This window comes from Schistocerca serialis, chromosome 7, assembly GCF_023864345.2.
Source record: "Schistocerca serialis cubense isolate TAMUIC-IGC-003099 chromosome 7, iqSchSeri2.2, whole genome shotgun sequence".
NCBI classification, from domain to species: domain Eukaryota; kingdom Metazoa; phylum Arthropoda; class Insecta; order Orthoptera; family Acrididae; genus Schistocerca; species Schistocerca serialis.
Window position 1 is genome coordinate 454,865,389 of NC_064644.1, and position 20,952 is coordinate 454,886,340.

Sequence of the window (20,952 nt, forward strand, 5' to 3'; positions counted from 1 at the left end):
GCACCGAAAGCTATTGAAGACCAAACGACGGCCAGCGGTCGGCACACGTCCTGGAAGACATTGTCGAGGCCCAATTTAATTATTGAAAATGTCTCGTTGACAAGTGAAACGAAAAAAAAATTGTTTTCACAATTGTATCTAATGTCCGACTGTAATAATTAAAAGTTGTGTTCTATCAAATATGTGTATGTCGATGACTGATTATACGTAATAAGTGCTCAGAAGATGTTCTAAGATATCTCAAAGTCAACTAGAGCTTTGATATGTTGTATTTGAGAGGTGTACACGTTTTACCATGTCCTCCGCTCCGCCCCCCGCCCCCCCTTCCCTCCATCACTCTCCATTCTCCTTTTCTTTTCCTTTTTCACCACCCTACCCCCTTTCTCTTCCCTGGTTCTTTTTGCTATTGTTTCTATTTGCGCTATTCACAGTTTTACGTAACTTGTTTTTGCCACAATGACCTTTTTTAGAAGGTAACTGATTATTTGTTGCTATTTTATTCATTGTAAGTATGTACACGGTTAAATTTGGTCTGGTTTTTGATGTCATAATTTTAATTTTAATGTTTTACGCAAGTTTACCATGCTAAAGTTTCAGTCGCTATCGCGCACCCTTCTTGCGCACGCTATTAGTGCCCTCTCTTGCCAGAATCTTTCCTTAGGACAAGCGTTGTGTATGTGGCACTTGGCACTAGCTGTAAATTGGCGAGGAAGTACTATATGACAACCGTTTTGTTCATGTTTTAATTTAATTTGGAGGTAAAGTTTTATATTTGATTGAGACATTCGGCTATGCTTTAACGTACTTCTGCAACAACATGTAATCCAGTAAGTCTGAATATTTTTTTGTATTCGTAACGAGATATTATTGTTGATTTCACTGTTAACTTGTTTAGGCTGTCAATATTTCCTTCTGAAGAAGAGTCTTTTATTAATATTGAAATCATGATAAAGGGGTTACTGTCTCTACAATAAAGTATCTTAGTTGGGGGAGTTGCTTAATACGACAATCTTTTGGATACTTTCGAGTTAAAGGAAGATTAGTCAGGCAACTTCAAATGGAGATTCTTATAGCTCAGAAGAATTTGATGGAAGTTTAAATGACAGTAAACGTCCTTACACATTGAACAGGATCGGAAGTGTAACAATATCCCTGACAGTTAATATTACTAAGACTTTGACTAATTATTTTTCACTGCAGTATTCAGGCACGCACTGAACTTTTATGAAGCTTTACGAACTGTCAGTGCTCGTTTAAACAGCATGAATAGTGATTTGGTAGCTAAATGGAAATCAAGGAATTATATTACGAATTCGGTGCAAGTGGGCTAGGCCAGGTGAACTAAATAGACCTCTTAACGTCAATTAGGTTTATTAAATTACTTTTACGATCCAAACGGTTCAAGTGGCTCTGAGCACTATGACACTTAACATTATGACACTTAACATCTGTGGTCATCAGTCCCCTAGAACTCCTTAAACCTAACTAACCTTAGGACATCACACACATCCATGCACGAGGCAGGATTCGAACCTGCGACCGTAGCAGTAGCGCGGTTCCGGACTGAAGCGCCTAGAACCGCTCGGCCACCGCGGCCGGATTTTACGATCCAATTCGGTTATATATTTACTGATCTCTTACAAGCCAGTTGCAACGAATATCGGAGTGATATTTAGCCACGCCTTATTCCGATTCTTGGTGAAAGTGTTACCTGTGTGATTCATAGCTGACGTGAAGATTGACATCTAAACTCTAATAACGAAGTGCAGCTAATGATATCACTTGAGGTAAGTTATTCAGACTCTTTCGTATTTAAGGAAAGGATTATCGTTAAATACTATAAAAGTATACGAAAGAGAAAATTGACACCACAGATTATCGTATTATTTGAATTTCAATGTATGGAGACTTCGCTTGTTTCACAATACTACAAACTTTTTCCACGAGCGTATTTCAACAGTCTACGCTAAAATTAGCCATGCCTCTACTCCTTAATAGCGAAAACGGCCTGCTATTGAAGAACCTTATTTAAACATAACAGTTCGCCTGAGTCCTGGTTATACTACTATTTGCACCTGTGGCTTAACGACACACGGTCACGGCAGCAACTATACGAGAAATGAAAGTCCTTATCCATTAACTAAATCGTCGCAAGCAGCCTGTAGCCGTTGTCAAGAGAGGAAGAACAGCGCATTGCCATGACAGAATAGATTCTAACCTAACATGATCTAACCTCCTCGATCCAGCCAAAAATTGACGAAGGAGATCGTGCACACTGCGACCAAGCTGTTGGCGGATGTCTAAGGGCGGCCTGGGGCCGTTGGTCTGCCGACAGTTGTCGATGCCACCGTGAACGAAGCCTAAGAAGCGCGCAGCGAAAAGTTGTCCAAAGGATGACGGGAGCACACACTGTTACGCCGGCAGAGGTTCTTATTGTGACTCGGAAGATGTACCATTGACATCATACACTGACGTGACAGAAGTTATGGGATACATGCTAATATTGTGTCGCACCTCCTTTTGCCCGCCCTAGTGTAAGCAACTCGACGTTGCAAGGACTCAGCATGTCGTTGGAAGTTCCTTGAAGAAATATTGACTCTTGCTGCCTCTATAGCCGTCCATAGCTGCGAAAGTGTTGTCGGTGCAGAATTTTATGCACAAACTGACCTCTCGACTATGTCCCATAATTGTTTGACGGGATTCATGTCGGACGATCTCGGTGCCCCAAATCATTCCATCGAACGTCCAGGATGTTCTTCAAACCAGTCGCGAGCAACTGTGAGTCGATGATATGGAGCATTATCATCCATAAAAACTGCATCGTTGTTTGAGAACATGAAGTCTATGGATGGCCTCAAATTGTCAATGACTGGTTCAGTTGGACCAGAGAACACAGTCCTTTCCAAGATGTTCAAATGTGTGTGAAGTCTTATGGGACTTAATTGCTAAGGTCATCAGTCCCTAAGCTTACACACTATTTAACCTAAATTATCCTGACAAACACACACAGCCATGCCCGAGGGAGGACTCGAACCTCCGCCGGGATCAGCCGCAGTCCATGACTGCAGCGCTTCAGACCGCTCGGCTAATCCCGCGCGCCGGCCGGTGTGGCCGAGCGGTTCTAGGCGCTTCAGTCTGGAACCACACGACCGCTACGATCGCAGGTTCCAATCCTGCCTCGGGCATGGATGTGTGTGATGTCCTTAGATTAGTTAGGTTTAAGTAGTTCTAATTTCTAGGGGACTGATGACCTCAGATGTTAAGTCCCATAGTGCTCAGAGCCATTTGAACAGTAATCCCGCGCGGCAGTCCATTCCATGTAAACACAGCTCACACCATTATGGAGCCACTGTCAACATGCACAGTTCCTTGTTGGGAACTTGGGTCCTTGGCTTCGTGGGGTCTGCGCCAGACTCGAATCCTACTGTCAGCCTTACCAACTGATATCGGGGGGTCATCTGAGCAGGCCACGGTTTTCCAACAGATATGGTCACGAGCCCAGGAGAGGTTCTGCAAGCGATGTCTTGCTAATCGCAAAGGCACTCGCATCGGTCACCTGCTGCCATAGCCCACTAACGCCAGATTTTGCTTCACTCTCCTAACGAATTAGTTCGTCGAACGTCCCACATTGATTTCTGCTGTTATTTCACCCAGTTTTGCTCGTCTAATAAAATTGAAACTCAAATCAAATGCCGCTGCTCCCAGTCGTTAAGCGAAGGACGTCGTCTTCCTCGTTGTCCGTGGTGAGCAGTAACGCCGAAATTTTGTATCCTTGGCACACCCTTGACATTGTGGATCTCGGAATAGTGAATTCGTATTAATTTCCCTTTTCAACTGAATCACCTGAGTACAAGTGACAGCTTTGCTTTTGCACTGCCCTTTTATATCCCTAAGCGATACTATCACAGTGTGAAAAAAGCATAACGCTATCCCATCACCTCGGTGTGTATTTCCAATATACTGAATGTATTGTACGACATGCTTCAGAAACACAGGAGGGCAGTTTGTGTGATTGCAGTACCTAAACAAAAAATAAAAGCTGAACCGAGGCTACCATAAAAGACTGTGATTGAGTTACACGCTGTTAGCTTGATGGGGGTGACTCATTTTCTTGTCTGGTGCGTTTATAAAAATTGTCCTTGACAAGTTTTGTTTGCGTCATTTGCACCCATCTTAGACCCGCAGACGTACAGCGCTGGCACGCGGCCAGTAGAGGAAAAGGCAGCGGCGAAACCGGGTGTCCCTTGGTGGGCAGTGTCCTCGGCGGGGCTCTTCCTTTCGCCTCTCGCATGCGTAATGCCACCGCATTGCGCAACCACCTGCTGACCGGTCGGCCACTTTCACCGCCGGTGCGTGGCCCGCTGTTCGCTACCCGCTGCCCGGAATTGGCTTGTTTGCTACTGGGCTCGCCCATCTCCGCGAGCGAACCCCACTGGGTCACAACAAGTGGGGGAAATCTGCCCGTCGGGCGTTGCCCTGGATGTCTGGCGGCGAGTAAGTGCCGTTCGACTCTTCGCTAGCCAACTTTCGATTCGTGACTGCCGAAGAAGGACGCGAGGGGAGAGGTAAGAGGCGGCAGGTCACACTCAGGCCGAAGAGGCGCCTCTCACTTTCCTTTCTGCAGGGGTGGAGCTACTGTCCTTTAAATCTCCTTTCCACGCGCGTCGTCACTGGAGGATTTCAAAACACGCAGCTACAGATGTTCTTTTTGTGCTTGTAAGAATGGTTATTAAGTACGTTTCAACAGCAACTAGCACACCGGCAGAACCTACTGAGCACTATGGCTTCTTCACGGGGGTGCGTCATTTGTTATGTTCTTTCCCTACAGCGAGTCACTGCAATATCCAGAAAGAAATTTCACTCTGCAGCAAAGTGTGCGCTATTTGAAACTTCCTGGCAGATCAAAAGTGTGTGCTAGACCGGAGGCCGAAACAGAGATCTTACCCTATCGCGAGCGAGTGCTCCACCAGAGCTACTCAAGCACGATTCAGGACCACTCCTCAGAGCTTTATTTCCACCAATACCTCGACTTCTGCCTTCCAAACTTCACACATTTTCTCCTGCATAATTTGGCTACACCAGAACTTCTGCAAGAAAAGATACAGCATATTGGAGACATGGCTTAGCCACAGACTGAGGGATTGCGTCCAGAAAGAATTTTCACCTTGCAATGGAGTGTGCGCTGATTTGAAACTTCCTTGCAGATCAAAACTGCATGTCGGACTGGACATTGCAATATCTTTGGAACCTTTGCAAATCGCATTACATTACTTTATTCTTTCCTTTTGTTCCAGAGAGTTTAAGTGTAACCAGATGTACGTTGGCTGAAGAGTCGGACTGCTGAAATCATCCGCCATGGAAATTCATCAGTTAATTTTAATTACTCCTTTCCTGTTTTCTAATACATAAACTTACAGTGGCGAAATGAAGAAAGTGAGAGCGTTAATGAGAACAGGTGTGCTTAGGATGCCTTCAAGTTTGACTTGTCATGAAGTATTGTATGGAAAATGCAGTAATTAACAGCGCATGAACGGGGACAGGTTGAAAACGTTTATTATTCTGTAAGCATAACTGCAGGCAAATACTTGGTAACTAACCTAGGAGGTAGCTCCTTTCCTCAAAAAGAAAGAAATAAAATGAGAAAAAAAAGAAAGAAAAGACCTTGACGTAACGAAATAGTGAGTAATGAGAGTGTGTTTCTCTAAAGCAAAAATCCCAGCAGCCGACTTAGTATTGTGAAGAAAATCATCTTAACTGTTGTAAACATATCGCGGTACTGGGATGGTAAGATTTCCAAGACGGCCATCGAAGAAACGTAACTGGAGTTGATACATCGAGAAGTGCTTTGATATGTACAACCTCAGAGTCATAGAAATACGTCAGTCGTAAAAAAGAATCGTGACAGTTCTCAAGTAAGAAATTTTAGATTATTATTAACAGTCAAGACATATAGCAATGTTTTGTTGGATCTATATAGCCTGTATATTATATAAGACTCTAGGAAATGTGCACTGCAAGATATTCTTCTGCTCGTATGATTACGATTGATGTGATCAAACTGAGGCGTCATCGACTACGAGGCACATGGCAAACGCTAAACGTTGTAATTGACGTACAGAACAGAGCCGCAAGTAATGTATTATCCGATTTATTTTGATCGTTTTTGCTTGTCGGATGCGAGCATGCTGAAATGTATTGTTGTTGTAGTGGCAAAAAGTTACTAGTTAAAAACACCCTTCAGCATCAATACAAGACAGTACGCAACCTGTTGCTCTGTTCTGCACATTAATCGACAAATTATGTTTTGAACAATTTTAATAACTATTTTTGGAACAGTGATTAAATTTTTTTGTTTTTAAAATTCAGTCTTAATCACACGACGTATGTTACAAGAACACAGGTGACCGGTTTCAGTCATATCACATGACCATCATCAGACCCATGGCATCCTTCGAAGATGGTAGGTGGAGCACTCTTCTCAGCTGCTGAGAAGAGTGCTCCACCTACCATCTTCGAAGGATGCCATGGGTCTGATGATGGTCATGTGATATGACTGAAACCGGTCACCTGTGTTCTTGTAACATACGTCGTGTGATTAAGACTGAATTTTAAAAACAAAAAATTTTAAAATGGAAAAATTTTAAAATTTTAAATGATGTTTTATTCTTACCTTTCTGGTCACTATCATAGATGCTTTCTTCACATTCTGTAATGGATGAAGTAACTGAAGATGCTGGCAAGATCTCTGTCCAGAACGTGAAGAGGAATAGGAGTAAAAAGAAAAAACAGTGGTTTTACGGTGGCTCATGTATTTTTTATTTTTTCATCTGTTTTCCTATAAAAAGCTTAACATACGTATAAAAAAGATAGAATAAAACGATATGTGGAAAGGGGTGTACTGCGTCGCGTCGTTTGTATTTACAAGATGATGGGGATAACGTGTAATAGTAGTGTTTCTCCGTTGCCGGTCTGGAGAAGGGACCCGTGTTGCTCCGTCGAGCCCGAGGCCTCTGTGCGTGCCGCCGTGCCGCCGAGGGGCCGGGGGCGGGCGCGTCGGCGTCGGCGCCTGCGGGGGCGGCGTCGGCGGCGGACCGGCAGCGTGCCAGGTACAGCGTTGTAACGGCTGCGCGGTGTCTACGGCCGCGCGGCGCGCGCCCCTCAGTAGGGGGCGCCGTACGAGGAGGACGGGTAGCTGTAGCCGCCGCCGCCTCCGTGTCCGTACGTCGTCTGCTCGTACTGCGCCACCTGGATCGCCTGCCGGATGCCCTCCAGGTCGATGCCGACGACGCGCTGGCTCACGTAGCCGGGCACTCCGTACGAGGTGGAAGGCACGCCGTACGCCGTGGACACGCCGCCGTGGCCGCCGCCGCCGCCGCCGATGTAGCCGCCGCCGCCGCCGCCGCGCTGCTGTTCTTCGCGCAGCAGGATGGCGCGGATCTTGCCGAGCAGTTCGGCGTCGACGGTGGCGCCCTCGCTGGTGGTGTAGCCGGGGCTCACCGAGATGTAGCCGCCGCCACCGCCGCCTCCGATGAATCCGCCGCCGCCTCCGCCGATGAAGCCGCCGCCCCCGCTGGGACGGTTGTAGCTGTAGCCGCTCGGCGGCTCGGCCGTGGCGGCTGCCACCATCGCCGCCACCACACACTGCGCACACACAAAACACGACCGGTGAAAACCTCCGCTGGTAAACAAAATGTAGTGTACAATCTGTCTGTACTACCGCCGCGCCAATAGAACTGGGCAAACAATACTCGTGTTCGAACGGGCCGCAGCGTTCGATACAGTATCGAGCTCGTTCGAACTATCACGTGACATTTGACACGCGCGGCGCGAGTGCAACGGATACGCAAGAAACTACGAACTAGCCACAACAACAAGCTATGGTTCTGCTTAAAATTTGGCAGTTTCGTGAAACGCTAGAGGAAATAGCATTTAAATCCTACCACTGACAAACTCATGCTGCGTTTGAGCAAATTTACAATACGAGTTCTCATAGAGTACCGGTATGTATGTATACGTAAGAATTTATAGTGATTTTTAAGAAGACAGATTTGACTGAACGCAGTATAATACTTTATTTGCCTATGAGAGGCGGTAATGATAGGTTGTAAATGAGCACTTCAGTCCCTGTTCACGTATTAGAATAACAGATAAAAACTTTACCAGATTTTAATCAGTATTTACCCGTTCATTTGAAACACTCGAGATAGTTAATCAATAATTAAATGACGAACAAACGAAATGTAATATAGTGACTGTAATTTTTATCGCGAGAACGAATTACAGCTTGAGACCCGGCTTGGAGATCGTACCATCGGGTCTCACTAGACCGCGGGACCAGCGAACACTCGAGAATTGGACAGAATCATGATTGAAGTCTTTTATTTATTTATTATTTGTCGTTGTTGCTCATGATCTGTAGGTGCAAAAGTCATTAGGTAGCACGTCGATCAAATGATCGAACAGAACCCGAGAGATTTCCCGAACTGTGGCTATGTTTACCGCTAACACTTGCCTTCTAGTGCTGCACATTCGCAGTTTCCATAGCCTCTCAGACAGAGAACACCTCTTGGCGCGACCATGGCGCGTGCAGGGCATATGGTGGGGAAAGTGGCCTGTCTTGGAAAAACTCAACCTTCTATACAGGAGGACTAAGAAATATTTTCGCATGTAGCAGTGCCGGACAGATGATTTACGTGCATTCTGTTTCAGTGCGTTTCTTGGATTCGTTATTTTAGTTACTATTATCTGTATTCCGTACAGTGTCAGAGCATTTAGAGCAAATGATTCCCTGGGCGTGTCTGCCCCTTGTTTCGTCACTGATTTAAAAGGTGCACTGCGGAATGGTCGATATAACGTTGTGAAACAGCCTGCAGACGCCCCTTGTGACGTAGTTGTGTGGAGAGAGCGGGGACTAGCCTCCTTGCTCTTTGTTTGGAAACATTATAGTTCCTTGTCACGCAGTAGATGTGAAGCGCCATACGAGGAACAATAGTGTCCCACCCAGTAGTGAAAAAGAAAGGGGGGAGGGCTACAAGACTGGACGCTAGCTCATTGCGTAAGTGCGAAACTACAAATTTAGTGGTGCGGTATTAGATACCCAGATGTTTTCTGTCATTCTTAGATATGTTCCATTGTATTAGCGCAAGGCTACATCCGCTGGACGTAGTTACTGGTCAGGACAAGTCACATAATGGCAACCTATTGGATCCTTAGAATTCCCTCAATGATTTGTTAATGTGAGATATACCGAGATGAAGCGTCGTATACACTTCACATAAAACCGTAGGAAAACTGGCTGAGTAAGTCTGTTCAAACGTTGGAGGAAGGCAATGGTATATCAGTCCAGTAGAACTACGCCAGTAGGAAACTGACGAGTCGAAACCAGCTTTCAGGTCGATGACAGTTTCACCTTTACTAAATCCCTGAAACTGACGAGTCGAAACCAGCTTTCAGGTCGATGACAGTTTCACCTTTACTAAATCCCTGTGCGCGTGTCAGACCTGGCATTGTACTCCTTCCGCGAATGTGGGACTGGCAAGCCTCGTTGCAGCTAAGAACCTACCGATATGATATTAAGTCGTGCGACGGAATCGGACTGAATATTACATCCCATCGAGACTGAATATTTAAGTCTTGCTACAGATATGAAACTGGATATTCATAACAGCATTCGGTTCAGACTGGATAAACTTCCGACGTGCCTACAGCTGTACCTCACGGAGATGCTGAGTCTTACATATGTACACGGAGCCAGATACGAGTTTTCATTTGCAATATAAATAATGTACAAAATATCCACCCAGGCGTCAATATGTGAACCAAGTCCTTGCATCAATGATGCTCTTTGGATACGAATCGGCCTGTGAAATGTTTTCTGTTCGCTTGAGGGTGACGGCGTAGAGTAATACTTAATAGTCGTTGGTGGAATGCCTAGTGCGGCTTCCAAAAATACTGACGTAACTCGAGGAAAATTCTTGGAAATCCTTGGAAACAAACGAGAAGTGCGCGTGCGAGTAATTTTTTTAGCAGACTGGGTACCTGTGCTGCGGCTGTAAACGTTAGGAAGTGGAAACAGCATTAGAACTTTTTGTGTTGTCTGCATCGATGTTATTGGAGGTCTAGAACAAGATTAGGGAAGCGAATAGCCCTTGGGTCTGATAGAGCGATATTGTCTTGCAGCCATTTATGATATCATGGACGGCGCTATACCTCTCGAATACGAGACCACTATCTTAACCTCTCTAACGTGTCACTCGATTCGTCTTTCAAATTCCGATCAGTAAGCGAATTACTGCTTTGTAAAAACAAACACATCATCGTTCGTGATTTTTATTAACATGTGTATGTGCTACACCAGTTGGTTGTGTCAATTAAGCTGATCTTTGCTTTGCAGAATGGTTGAATCGTACACAAAATTCCCTGCAGTACGCTAACATGTACTCCACTGCCAGTACCAGCATAGGCCACTGAACTTGAACTGATATAGATAACTGATTCCTAAAGCAGAAACCCTGATTCGAGACGATTTCACACATTTGTAATTCGGGGTTCTCAAGTCAGATACTCGTTTAAATGATGAACAAGCTACGGCGTTTGTTAGCAGAATAAAGCTGCATCCCTTCAGGTGAGTATCGACAGAAAAAGAGAATGATAGCATAGTTATAACACAGAAGGAACATGGAAAAGATACACAGTCGGGATTCTCACGCTCAGTCTTGCTATCATCTTCCGAGGTAAAACAAAATTTTGAATCTACTCGCGACGGATGCAACAACCAATGAAGAACTTATAACCTACAAACACGGCAAACATTTAAGAAAGCGTGATGGGATAGCGCTGTAACTGAAAGCACTCCTCAAACACAGAGATGCAGATGTGCATTCTATTGGCTCTGAGCACTATGGGACTTAACAGCTATGGTCATCAGTCCCCGAGAACTAAGAACTACTTAAACCTAACTAACCTAAGGACAGCACACAACACCCAGCCATCACGAGGCAGAGAAAATCCCTGTGCATTCTATTCCGCAGGTTACTAAGTAAAAGCTCAGCTATTATAGATTAAGCGGTTGTTAGACCGAAAGCCGACAGCAGGCGAGAACATATCCACACAAATCAGTAACGCCTGATATTTAACGCAAGGCTACAATCTAATAAAGTGAAGAGAGTTTTACAATTTTCTGCTGGTCGCCGCGCATATCTTTTGCAGCACAAAAACGATAACAGATCCTCAGCGCTAATGACACACGCTACTTTCGCTTGTGCCCTCCAAGTGTGGATTCTGCTACCGGTACTTTCACTCTACACTATAGCTTCTTCGTGAGTAGCGTGACTGAATGTGCACAGAGATGGTTGTTTTTAGTTCCTGCGGAAATGTTTCACGTGGCTGATGTATAATCTCTATATAGTTCTATTCTCCAGCTTTCAGATAAATGAACGAAAAGCGCTGTTACTCCAAAGACCTGCCAATACAGTGAATGTGATATGCTTGCAGTTTGGCAACCCAAGCTTGTTTTATATTATTAGCAACTGGCTACGGAAACAATGAACTAACGAAATGATAGCAACCACATTTTGTGGTCAGCTACTGTGATCGCTCAAAACCATTAGATCACGCAGATCGAAACATATGTGGACCGTTTCTTCTGACTCACTTGGTTAAATTTGTGACCTACATCTTTGTTTGCTCCTGCAGACACTGCACTGACCAGGTAATCTTTCAAGCCATTTTAATTTTCGGTGTAGTTTCTTTTTATGATCTAGTACAAGAGGAGCAATTTCTGGACAACTGGCGAAGTTAACTCATCGAACGAAAAGGCACAGTCGTTTAACAATATATACGGATTCCCAAAGGGGGAGGTTCATATTCGCGGCCGACCATCTTGGTTCGTGTTTTCGTTCAACGAAATGCTTGATTGTTTGCATCAGCAAGACCACTGCCGATTTCCTTACCCATCCTTTGCTGTAGATTCGATTGCGACATACATTTTCTTCTGCCTTTCGCTGAGTTACTTAGAAGCATAGTACGTATGTATGAAAGCAGTCTGAGAAACGAGATTTAAGGCTGTCTTCATAATTTAAATTGAACTATACGGTATTTTGATACTTTCAATTAACGAAGAATAGATTAAGAAGAATAGGACAAAAATTGAATTGCGATTTGAGTAAACGTAATGAGACACCCTGAAATTTTCGTTTCGTACTTTCTGGAAATGACAGTCTTCTGGCACAAAGTTACGTTTTTCCTTGTACATGGACAAAAAATGAAATAATACAGGGTGCATTCAATTCTGCGGGCAATAGAATTAAACTTGAAGAAATAAAGAAATTTACCGAGCCCAAATACGTACACGAGCTTATTATTACCTAGTTGGCAACGTCTGAATTGCTTTTCTAAACTTTGAACTAAGAATAAATGCACTAGAACCTGCGTAAGAATTTCACTTTTGGTTTACTCTCAGATCTTACAGTTCTATTATGATTATCAACGAACGGTGACACACTTAATATCTATGTCTAGCTTTAAGCCTACTGGAAAGCAACTCAAGTACAAGTAGAGCCCACGTACGAGCTGCCTGAAAAATTGTAGTTGTGCTACAAAGTGTATCTCTTACAGGGAACATTCAGCTGACAGAATGAACGATAGAGTCTTGAGGTAGTGACGGAAAAGATGATGCTATAAGAACAAAAGCAGAACATTATACAGTTTGGTGACTCAGTTCCCGAATGTCCCTCGCACTCCCACATGGAGCAGTGCTTAGAGACTGGATCCAAACTTTGGAGATGCGCGGTTCAAACCTCCGTCCGTCCATTATGGTTTCGGTTTTCGAGGTTTCACATAAATTGAAGCTAAACCTACGATGGTTATTCCAGAACGTGCTGCCGCATTTCTGTCCCATCGTTGTCCAGTGTGAGCTCGTGTCCTGTATCTAGTGATCTCCATGTCGACGGGATGTTAAAAGTGACACCTTCCTTGTTTCACTACGATTTACCGGTCACAACCGATGTTGTTACAGCTTGTCCACTTAAGACTGATCAACAGCAGTCACCGTGACTGCAAATTACCAAAAATGTAGACGAGACTGTAGAGTCAACTATGCTAACACATTCCCATGTCGTAAATCTCTCTGAAACTTATCCAATTTGAAAGTCTGTCGTTGCCCTTCCAGTGAGAGACATTTTATGCGTTCGCTGGCTTCTGACGGGTGTCATTTTGATACAAAAACTTTCGGGCTGGTAGTCATCAGATCCGTTGAATTTATTTTAGTATCTACTGGGCATCATAGTAGCTAACTGGCCTCACTTAAGCTCTGGACGGTTTAATGTTACTTCCGGGATGATACAACACTAGAATGTATTGATGCTCTGAATGCATATTTTTGTGACTGAGTGACAGTCTTATGGCAAATTATGGCGAGCTGGCTGAAGCAAGACCAGATATGAGTTCTGACATGTATTGATCTTCCCCAGAATAAAGAACATATAGGCACAGGCATGCTTCTCCAGTAAGAAGATCTGTGAATGAAAAGGTGACTCTACATGTGGAATTATTACTGTTTTCAAGACGGACACGGCAAAGTAGCAGATAGCTGGATCCTCGCACTGATCTCGGCAAAAATGTAGTACGACCGAGTATGACATGAGAGTCCGGCTCTGCGATTGATAATGTCCGCGTCGCCAACATTTTAACCGCGGCCGATTTTGAGAGGCAAAATCGGGAGAACGCGACAAGTTAAATCGCTGCTGTGGTCGGCGTATGCTTACCAGAGCCAAGGCGTTCATCTCGCTTAGGAGCTCCGACTGATGTTGTTGCGAAGCTGCGGGAGCAACTGACGCTTTGGCCAGGTCCGCCGCCAGCATTTATACCCGGGCGCGGGAGCGCACCTGCGTGACGTCACGGCGAAATGTGCATAGCCGCACCGCCGGCGGTGGGCGAGGGGCGCGGTAGGGGGGGAAAGGGGGGCTGGGAGAGGATGCCGCGCAGCGCACCCGTGTGTGTGTGTGTGTGTGTGTGTGAGCGTGTGCGTGTGAGAAAAAGTGGTACTGGAAAGCGGCGGCAGCGGCTGACCCCCTCCCGGCGCGGCGAGATGAGCAGCCGGTGGCGGCGGTAGGGGTCAGCGGGGTGACCAGGAATCGGGGACGAGCCGCGAGGAGCTGCTGGCCGGTGCGGGCCGCTGGGCGCCTCTCTCACGCTGACCGCTGGCTGTCCGCTGCGGCCGGCGCCTTACCGCCCGCTCAACACTCTGCGTTACACGCCAAAGACGCGAAGGGCTGAGCTCAGGCTGTCAAAGAAGAAGGCACAAATCAGTCACGTCACAATATGCATCTACATCAGGGAGGTCTCCAAATACGGCCCTCGTACCAGCGACGTCAGTTTATCCGGTCCGCCGACTTGAATTTGCTTGATAAAACGTATAGAACACGAGACTTATATGACCTACTGCTGGTATTTCTAGGACCACATCTACCCGTTAAACTTTACATATGAGCTAATTCGTGCATGTTGAACCAGTCAGACTCTGGAATTATTAGAGCGGCAAAACTGTAGGTCTATATCTCTGACGCCGATCTGTTGTAGAATTTCAGAACATGTTTTTTGCTCGCGTATCATGTCATTTCTGGAAACCCAGAATCTACTCTGTAGGAAAACATGGATTACGGAAATAGCGATCGTGTCAACCCAACTCGCTTTATTTGTTCATGAGACCCAGAAAATATTACATACAGGCCCCCAGGGAGATGCCATTTTCCCTTGACTTCAGCCGGCAGGAGTGGCCGAGCGGGTCTAGGCGCTACAGTGTGGAGCCGCGTGACCGCTACGGTCGCAGGTTCGAATCCTGCCTCGGGCATGGAATGTGTGTGATGTTCTTAGGTTAGTTAGTTTTAAGTAGTTCTAAGTTCTAGGGGACTGATGACCACAGATGTTAAGTCCCATAGTGCTCAGAGCCATTTGGACCATTTTGGTCCGTTCAACTGGCGCCTTATATCGGTTATGTATTGGAGGGCCCTATCCGTAATGCTCCAAAAGTTCTCAACTGGGGAGAGATTTGGCGACCTTGCTGGCCAAGGTAGGGTTTGGCAAGCACGAAGACAAGCGGAAAGAACTCTGGCCATGTGCAGGTGGGCATTGTTGAAATGTGTACCCGGGAGGCATGCCGCGAACCATTTGAACCTTGACTTCCGGAAGGCGTTCGATACAGTTCCGCACTGTCGCCTGATAAACAAAGTAAGAGCCTACGGAATATCAGACCAGCTGTGTGGCTGGATTGAAGAGTTTTTAGCAAACAGAACACAGCATGTTTTTTCTCAACGGAGAGACGTCTACAGACGTTAGAGTAACCTCTGGCGTGCCACAGGGGAGTGTTATGGGACCATTGCTTTTCACAATATATATAAATGACCTAGTAGATAGTCTCGGAAGTTCCATGCGGCTTTTCGCGGTTGATGCTGTAGTATACAGAGAAGTTGTAGCATTAGAAAATTGAGGCGAAGTGCAGGAAGATCTGCAGCGGTTGAGCACTTGGTGCAGGGAGTGGCAACTGACCCTTAACATAGACAAATGTAATGTATTGCGAATACATAGAAAGAAGGATCCTTTATTGTATGATTATATGATAGCGGAACAAACACTGGTAGCAGTTACTTCTGTAAAATATCTGGGAGCATGCGTACGGAACGATTTGAAGTGGAATGATCCTATTAAATTACACTCCTGTAAAATTGAAATAAGAACACCGTGAATTCATTGTCCCAGGAAGGGGAAACTTTATTGACATATTCCTGGGGTCAGATACATCACATGATCACACTGACAGAACCACAGGCACATAGACACAGGCAACAGAGCATGCACAATGTCGGCACTAGTACAGTGTATATCCACCTTTCGCAGCAATGCAGGCTGCTATTCTCCCATGGAGACGATCGTAGAGATGCTGGATGTAGTCCTGTGGAACGGCTTGCCATGCCATTTCCACCTGGCGCCTCAGTTGGACCAGCGTTCGTGCTGGACGTGCAGACCGCGTGGGACGACGCTTCATCCAGTCCCAAACATGCTCAATGGGGGACAGATCCGGAGATCTTGCTGGCCAGGGTAGTTGACTTACACCTTCTAGAGCACGTTGGGTGGCACGGGATACATGCGGACGTGCATTGTCCTGTTGGAACAGCAAGTTCCCTTGCCGGTCTAGGAATGGTAGAACGATGGGTTCGATGACGGTTTGGATGTACCGTGCACTATTCAGTGTCCCCTCGACGATCACCAGTGGTGTACGGCCAGTGTAGGAGATCGCTCCCCACACCATGATGCCGGGTGTTGGCCCTGTGTGCCTTGGTCGTATGCAGTCCTGATTGTGGCGCTCACCTGCACGGCGCCAAACACGCATACGACCATCATTGGCACCAAGGCAGAAGCGACTCTCATCGCTGAAGACGACACGTCTCCATTCGTCCCTCCATTCACGCCTGTCGCGACACCACTGGAGGCGGGCTGCACGATGTTGGGGCGTGAGCGGAAGACGGCCTAACGGTGTGTGGGACCGTAGCCCAGATTCATGGAGACGGTTGCGAATGGTCCTCGCCGATACCCCAGGAGCAACAGTGTCCCTAATTTGCTGGGAAGTGGCGGTGCGGTCCCCTACGGCACTGCGTAGGATCCTACGGTCTTGGCGTGCATCCGTGCGTCGCTGCGGTCCGGTCCCAGGTCGACGGGCACGTGCACCTTCCGCCGACCACTGGCGACAACATCGATGTACTGTGGAGACCTCACGCCCCACGTGTTGAGCAATTCGGCGGTACGTCCACCCGGCCTCCCGCATGCCCACTATACGCCCTCGCTCAAGGTCCGTCAACTGCACATACGGTTCACGTCCACGCTGTCGTGGCATGCTACCAGTGTTAAAGACTGCGATGGAGCTCCGTATGCCACGGCAAACTGGCTGACACTGACGGCGGCGGTGCACAAATGCTGCGCAGCTAGCGCCATTCGACGGCCAACACCGCGGCTCCTGGTGTGTCCGCTGTGCCGTGCGTGTGATCATTGCTTGTACAGCCCTCTCGCAGTGTCCGGAGCAAGTATGGTGGGTCTGACACACCGGTGTCAATGTTTTCCATTTCCAGGAGTGTAATTGTTGGTAAGGCGGGTACCAGGTTGAGATTCATTGGGAGAGTCCTTAGAAAATGTAGTCCATCAACAAAAGAGGTGGCTTACAAGACGCTCGTTTGACCTATACTTGAGTATTGCTCATCAGTGTGGGATCCGTACCAGGTCGGGTTGACAGAGGAGATAGAGAAGATCCAAAGAAGAGCGGCTCGTTTCGTCACAGGGTTATTTGGTAAGCGTGATAGCGTTACGGAGATGTTTAGCAAACTCAAGTGGCAGACTATGTAAGAGAGGCGCTCTGCATTGCGGTGCAGCTTGCTGTCCAGGTTTCGAGAGGGTGCGTTTCTGGATGAGGTATCGAATATATTGCTTCCTCCTACTTACATCTCCCGCGGAGATCACGAATAAAATTAGAGAGATTCGAGCGCGCACGGAGGCTTTCCGGCAGTCGTTCTTCCAGCGAACCATACGCGACTGGAACAGGAAAGGGAGGTAATGACAGTGCCACGTAAAGTGCCCTCCGCCACACACCGTTGGGTCGCTTGCGGAGTATAAATGTAGATGTAGATGTAAAAGTTCCGTCTCTGAATTTCGATCGTCGCCGGCGTCTCGAAAAATATCTTTGTACACACGGATCTATGGACGTGTTCTCGTATCATGTTGGGTACAGATCGTCAAATGGCCGTTACAAACACCCGTACACGGACACTTGTCCCCTATTATCCCGTATGAACTTCATTCGGCGACATGCACTTTATCACCGTCAGTTCCTGGGTCTTTTTGAAGAAACTGATGGTTAATTCTGTGACTTGCTTATCACACAGCAGTTGCGGTATAAGTTCCATTTCGCTTTTACAATCTCCGATACGAAATGGATATTTTTATCGTTAAAAATATAGAGCCGATTCGCAGCTGTCAGATCCTGCCTGGTTGTTTGTGTTACCAGTTTTAGTCGATATCACATCCCACGAGAATGAACTGAACTTGAAATTTCAGAAACCGACAACCTCGTCTTGCATTTCTATAAAATCATCAAATAATTTCGGGGAAAGCTGTCATTGTCTGAAGCACAGCTGGAAGGAGAAAACTTTTCTCACTTCAATGTTTCAAAGTATTTTGTGCTATAATTCCAGAAGATGTCAGCTTGATTTTCGCAAAAAAATTTTTCGTGTCTTTTTGTAGAGATTTTTCAGACCTTGATAGAATTTAGATTGACGTTCTTCTGTTCCAAAATATGCTTGATTGGAGCGGTGATAATCTGCTAGTTGCCGGCCGAAGTGGACGAGCGGTTAAAGGCGCTACAGTCTGGAACCGCACGACCGCTACGGTCGCAGGTTCGAATCCCGCCTCGGGCATGGATGTGTGTGATGTCCTTAGGTTAGTTAGGTTTAAGTAGTTCTAAGTTCTAGGGGACTTATGACCACAGCAGTTGAGTCCCATAGTGCTCAGAGCCATTTGAACCAATCTACTAGTTGAACAACAGTTGGAGCTTATTTTTATTTGCAAGGAAATGCCTTTGTTGAAAGCACACATAAGGAAAACCTGTTGAATTTTACCGTTGAATCTGAAGAAATTTGTCGCTGTTATAGCACGAACAAACGTTTTCAGAAATGATGTATCTGAAGTCAGCACACTGAACGAGATTGACTGATGTACATTTGAAACCAATTCTCTTGATTGGATGCGGCAATACCAGGCCAAACATTCATAATATGTAAAAATCCGAACGCCAGTTTCACAAATCTCATTACCATTTTTTGCTGTTTGGTTTGTGTGATTCAGATGTATGTACACTAGGTCTAATATGACTATCTCTTCGCTAACGTCGTCTTCTTTAATAACTTTTTTAGTAAATAAGTATATCGGTTATTCTTGTTTCTTATGCACTGCGTGCCACTCACCCGTGTTAATGTAAAAATTTTTCGTATTTTTTCCAGAGCTTTCATTCTGTCTCGCGACTATGATTTTGTGGCCCCCGCTCATAATTTTCTCAGTTTGCCGGCCCACTATGAAGAAAGACTGGTGACCTCAGACCTATGCCTAAATGTATAATCTGCAAGCAACTGTGGACTGTTGCCACAAGGTATTTTCCATTGTACCACCATATAAACTATCTCTGACGGTGCTGTGTTCTATAATTTGGAACATTTTTACGCTCGAGTATTTTGACGTTTCTGATGGCCGATAATCTCTGTTGGAATCAACATAGTTTCCGAAACCAACGAGCGTGTGACACCGTGCTCGCTCTGTTCTTCCAACAGACGCAGAAAGCCGTACCAGCACCCAGGTTGACACCGTGTTCCTTGACCTCCGAAAGGCGTTCGATACAGTTGTGCACTACTGTCTAACCGGCCAGTGTGGCCGAGCGGTTCTAGGCCCTACAGTCTGGAACCACGCGACCGCTACGGTCGCAGGTTCGTATCCTGTCTCGGGCATGCATGTGTGTGATGTCCTTAGGTTAGTTAGGTTTAAGTAGTTCTAAGTTCTAGGGGACTGATGACCTCCGAAGTTAAGTCCCATAGTGCTCAGAGCCATTTGAACCATTTGAACTACTGTCTAATAAACAGAACACGAGCGTACGGAGTATCTCAACGTAAAGAATTCTTCAGACATAAAAAGTAATTTGGGGCCTATCCCACGGAAATGTTATAGGACCTGTGCCGTTGTACGCTTTCGCCAGCACACCGGTCGGCACTAGGAAACATTGTATAGCAGACGCTGAACTAGGCGCGCCTATGACAAGAGGAGACCAAGACACGCCCACAGGCTATGCGTCGATGACGCCGCCTGGGCAGCGTGCATATAGGCCGCAGCCACCGACCGAGTTGGGTCAATCTCGCAATCTCAGCACCTCAGTACGCCGCGTCGGGACTCAGTTCACATTGCACCTTAATATGTCGAACTGTTCTCTAGTCTTCCACAGTGATAGTCGTCACCTCGCACCTTAGATAGCTGTGAGGGAACATTAATCATTGTATATAACTGTGATATGGACATGGTTGAAGAATTAGTACATGTTATTTGATTGTGTTAACCGTAGAACTCCCTATTGGACATCCTTGAAGTTACGTACTCAATTGGTTCCTGTATAAAGTTTATTTTAACCTCGTTTGCATTGTGTGTTGTAGTGAGAGGAAACCGGCCACCCACCTACCACACTACTCTCTCCTCATCCAGTTGGGAATCACAAAACATTACAGGACGGCACAGCCACAATAGACACAATATCTTACACAATGTAAGTAATATAACACATTTTTTTCTAGGTCAGCTTCGGTTGAGAAAATGCGGAATTTTTTGTGGGTCACCTTGGAATATTCGGGCAACGGCCTTGCCGCAGTGGATACACCGGTTCCCGTCAGATCACCGAAGTTAAGCGCTGTCTGGCGTGACCGGCATTTGGATGGGTGACCATCCTGGCCGCCATGTGCTGTTGCCATTTTTCGGGGTGCACTCAGCAGCCTCGTGATGCCAATTGGGGAGCTACTCGACCGAATAGTAGCGGCTCCGGTCAAAGAAAATCATCTTAATGACCGGGAGAGCGGTGTGCTGACCACACGCCCCTCCTATCCGCATCCTAAGCTGAGGATGATACGGCGGTCGGATGGTCCCGATGGGCCACTTATGGCCTGAAGACGGAGTGCTTGGAATACTCACGCTTCAGTTCGTATAGTTTCACGAATTTCCAATAGGTGGCGGCACTATCGTAGCCTTCAAAACGGCGTCTTGAACAGAGGTGCGTCCCAAGCAGAGAGCCGTCATTGAGTTTCTTTTGGCGCAAAACCAGAGTGTCGCAGATATTCATAGGTGTTTGCAGAATGTCTGTGGGGACCTGGGAACAAAGGGATGGCT

At 46.2% G+C, this 20,952-nt stretch overlaps 1 protein-coding gene and 1 pseudogene across 1 annotated transcript; one reads left to right on the forward strand and one right to left on the reverse strand.

Annotated features, from left to right (window-relative positions):
• Positions 1-6,793: 6,793 nt before the first annotated feature.
• LOC126412779 (ctenidin-3) lies at positions 6,794-13,823 on the reverse strand. The gene is made up of 2 exons (XM_050082548.1): positions 13,764-13,823; positions 6,794-7,641 (listed from the first exon to the last, which is right to left on the reverse strand). The coding sequence occupies exons 1-2, from the start codon at positions 13,779-13,781 to the stop codon at positions 7,159-7,161; spliced, it is 501 nt and encodes a 166-aa protein (XP_049938505.1). The 5' UTR covers positions 13,782-13,823; the 3' UTR covers positions 6,794-7,158.
• Positions 13,824-20,421: 6,598 nt separating this feature from the next.
• Positions 20,422-20,539, forward strand: LOC126413543 (5S ribosomal RNA; annotated as a pseudogene).
• The last annotated feature ends 413 nt before the right edge of the window (positions 20,540-20,952 follow it).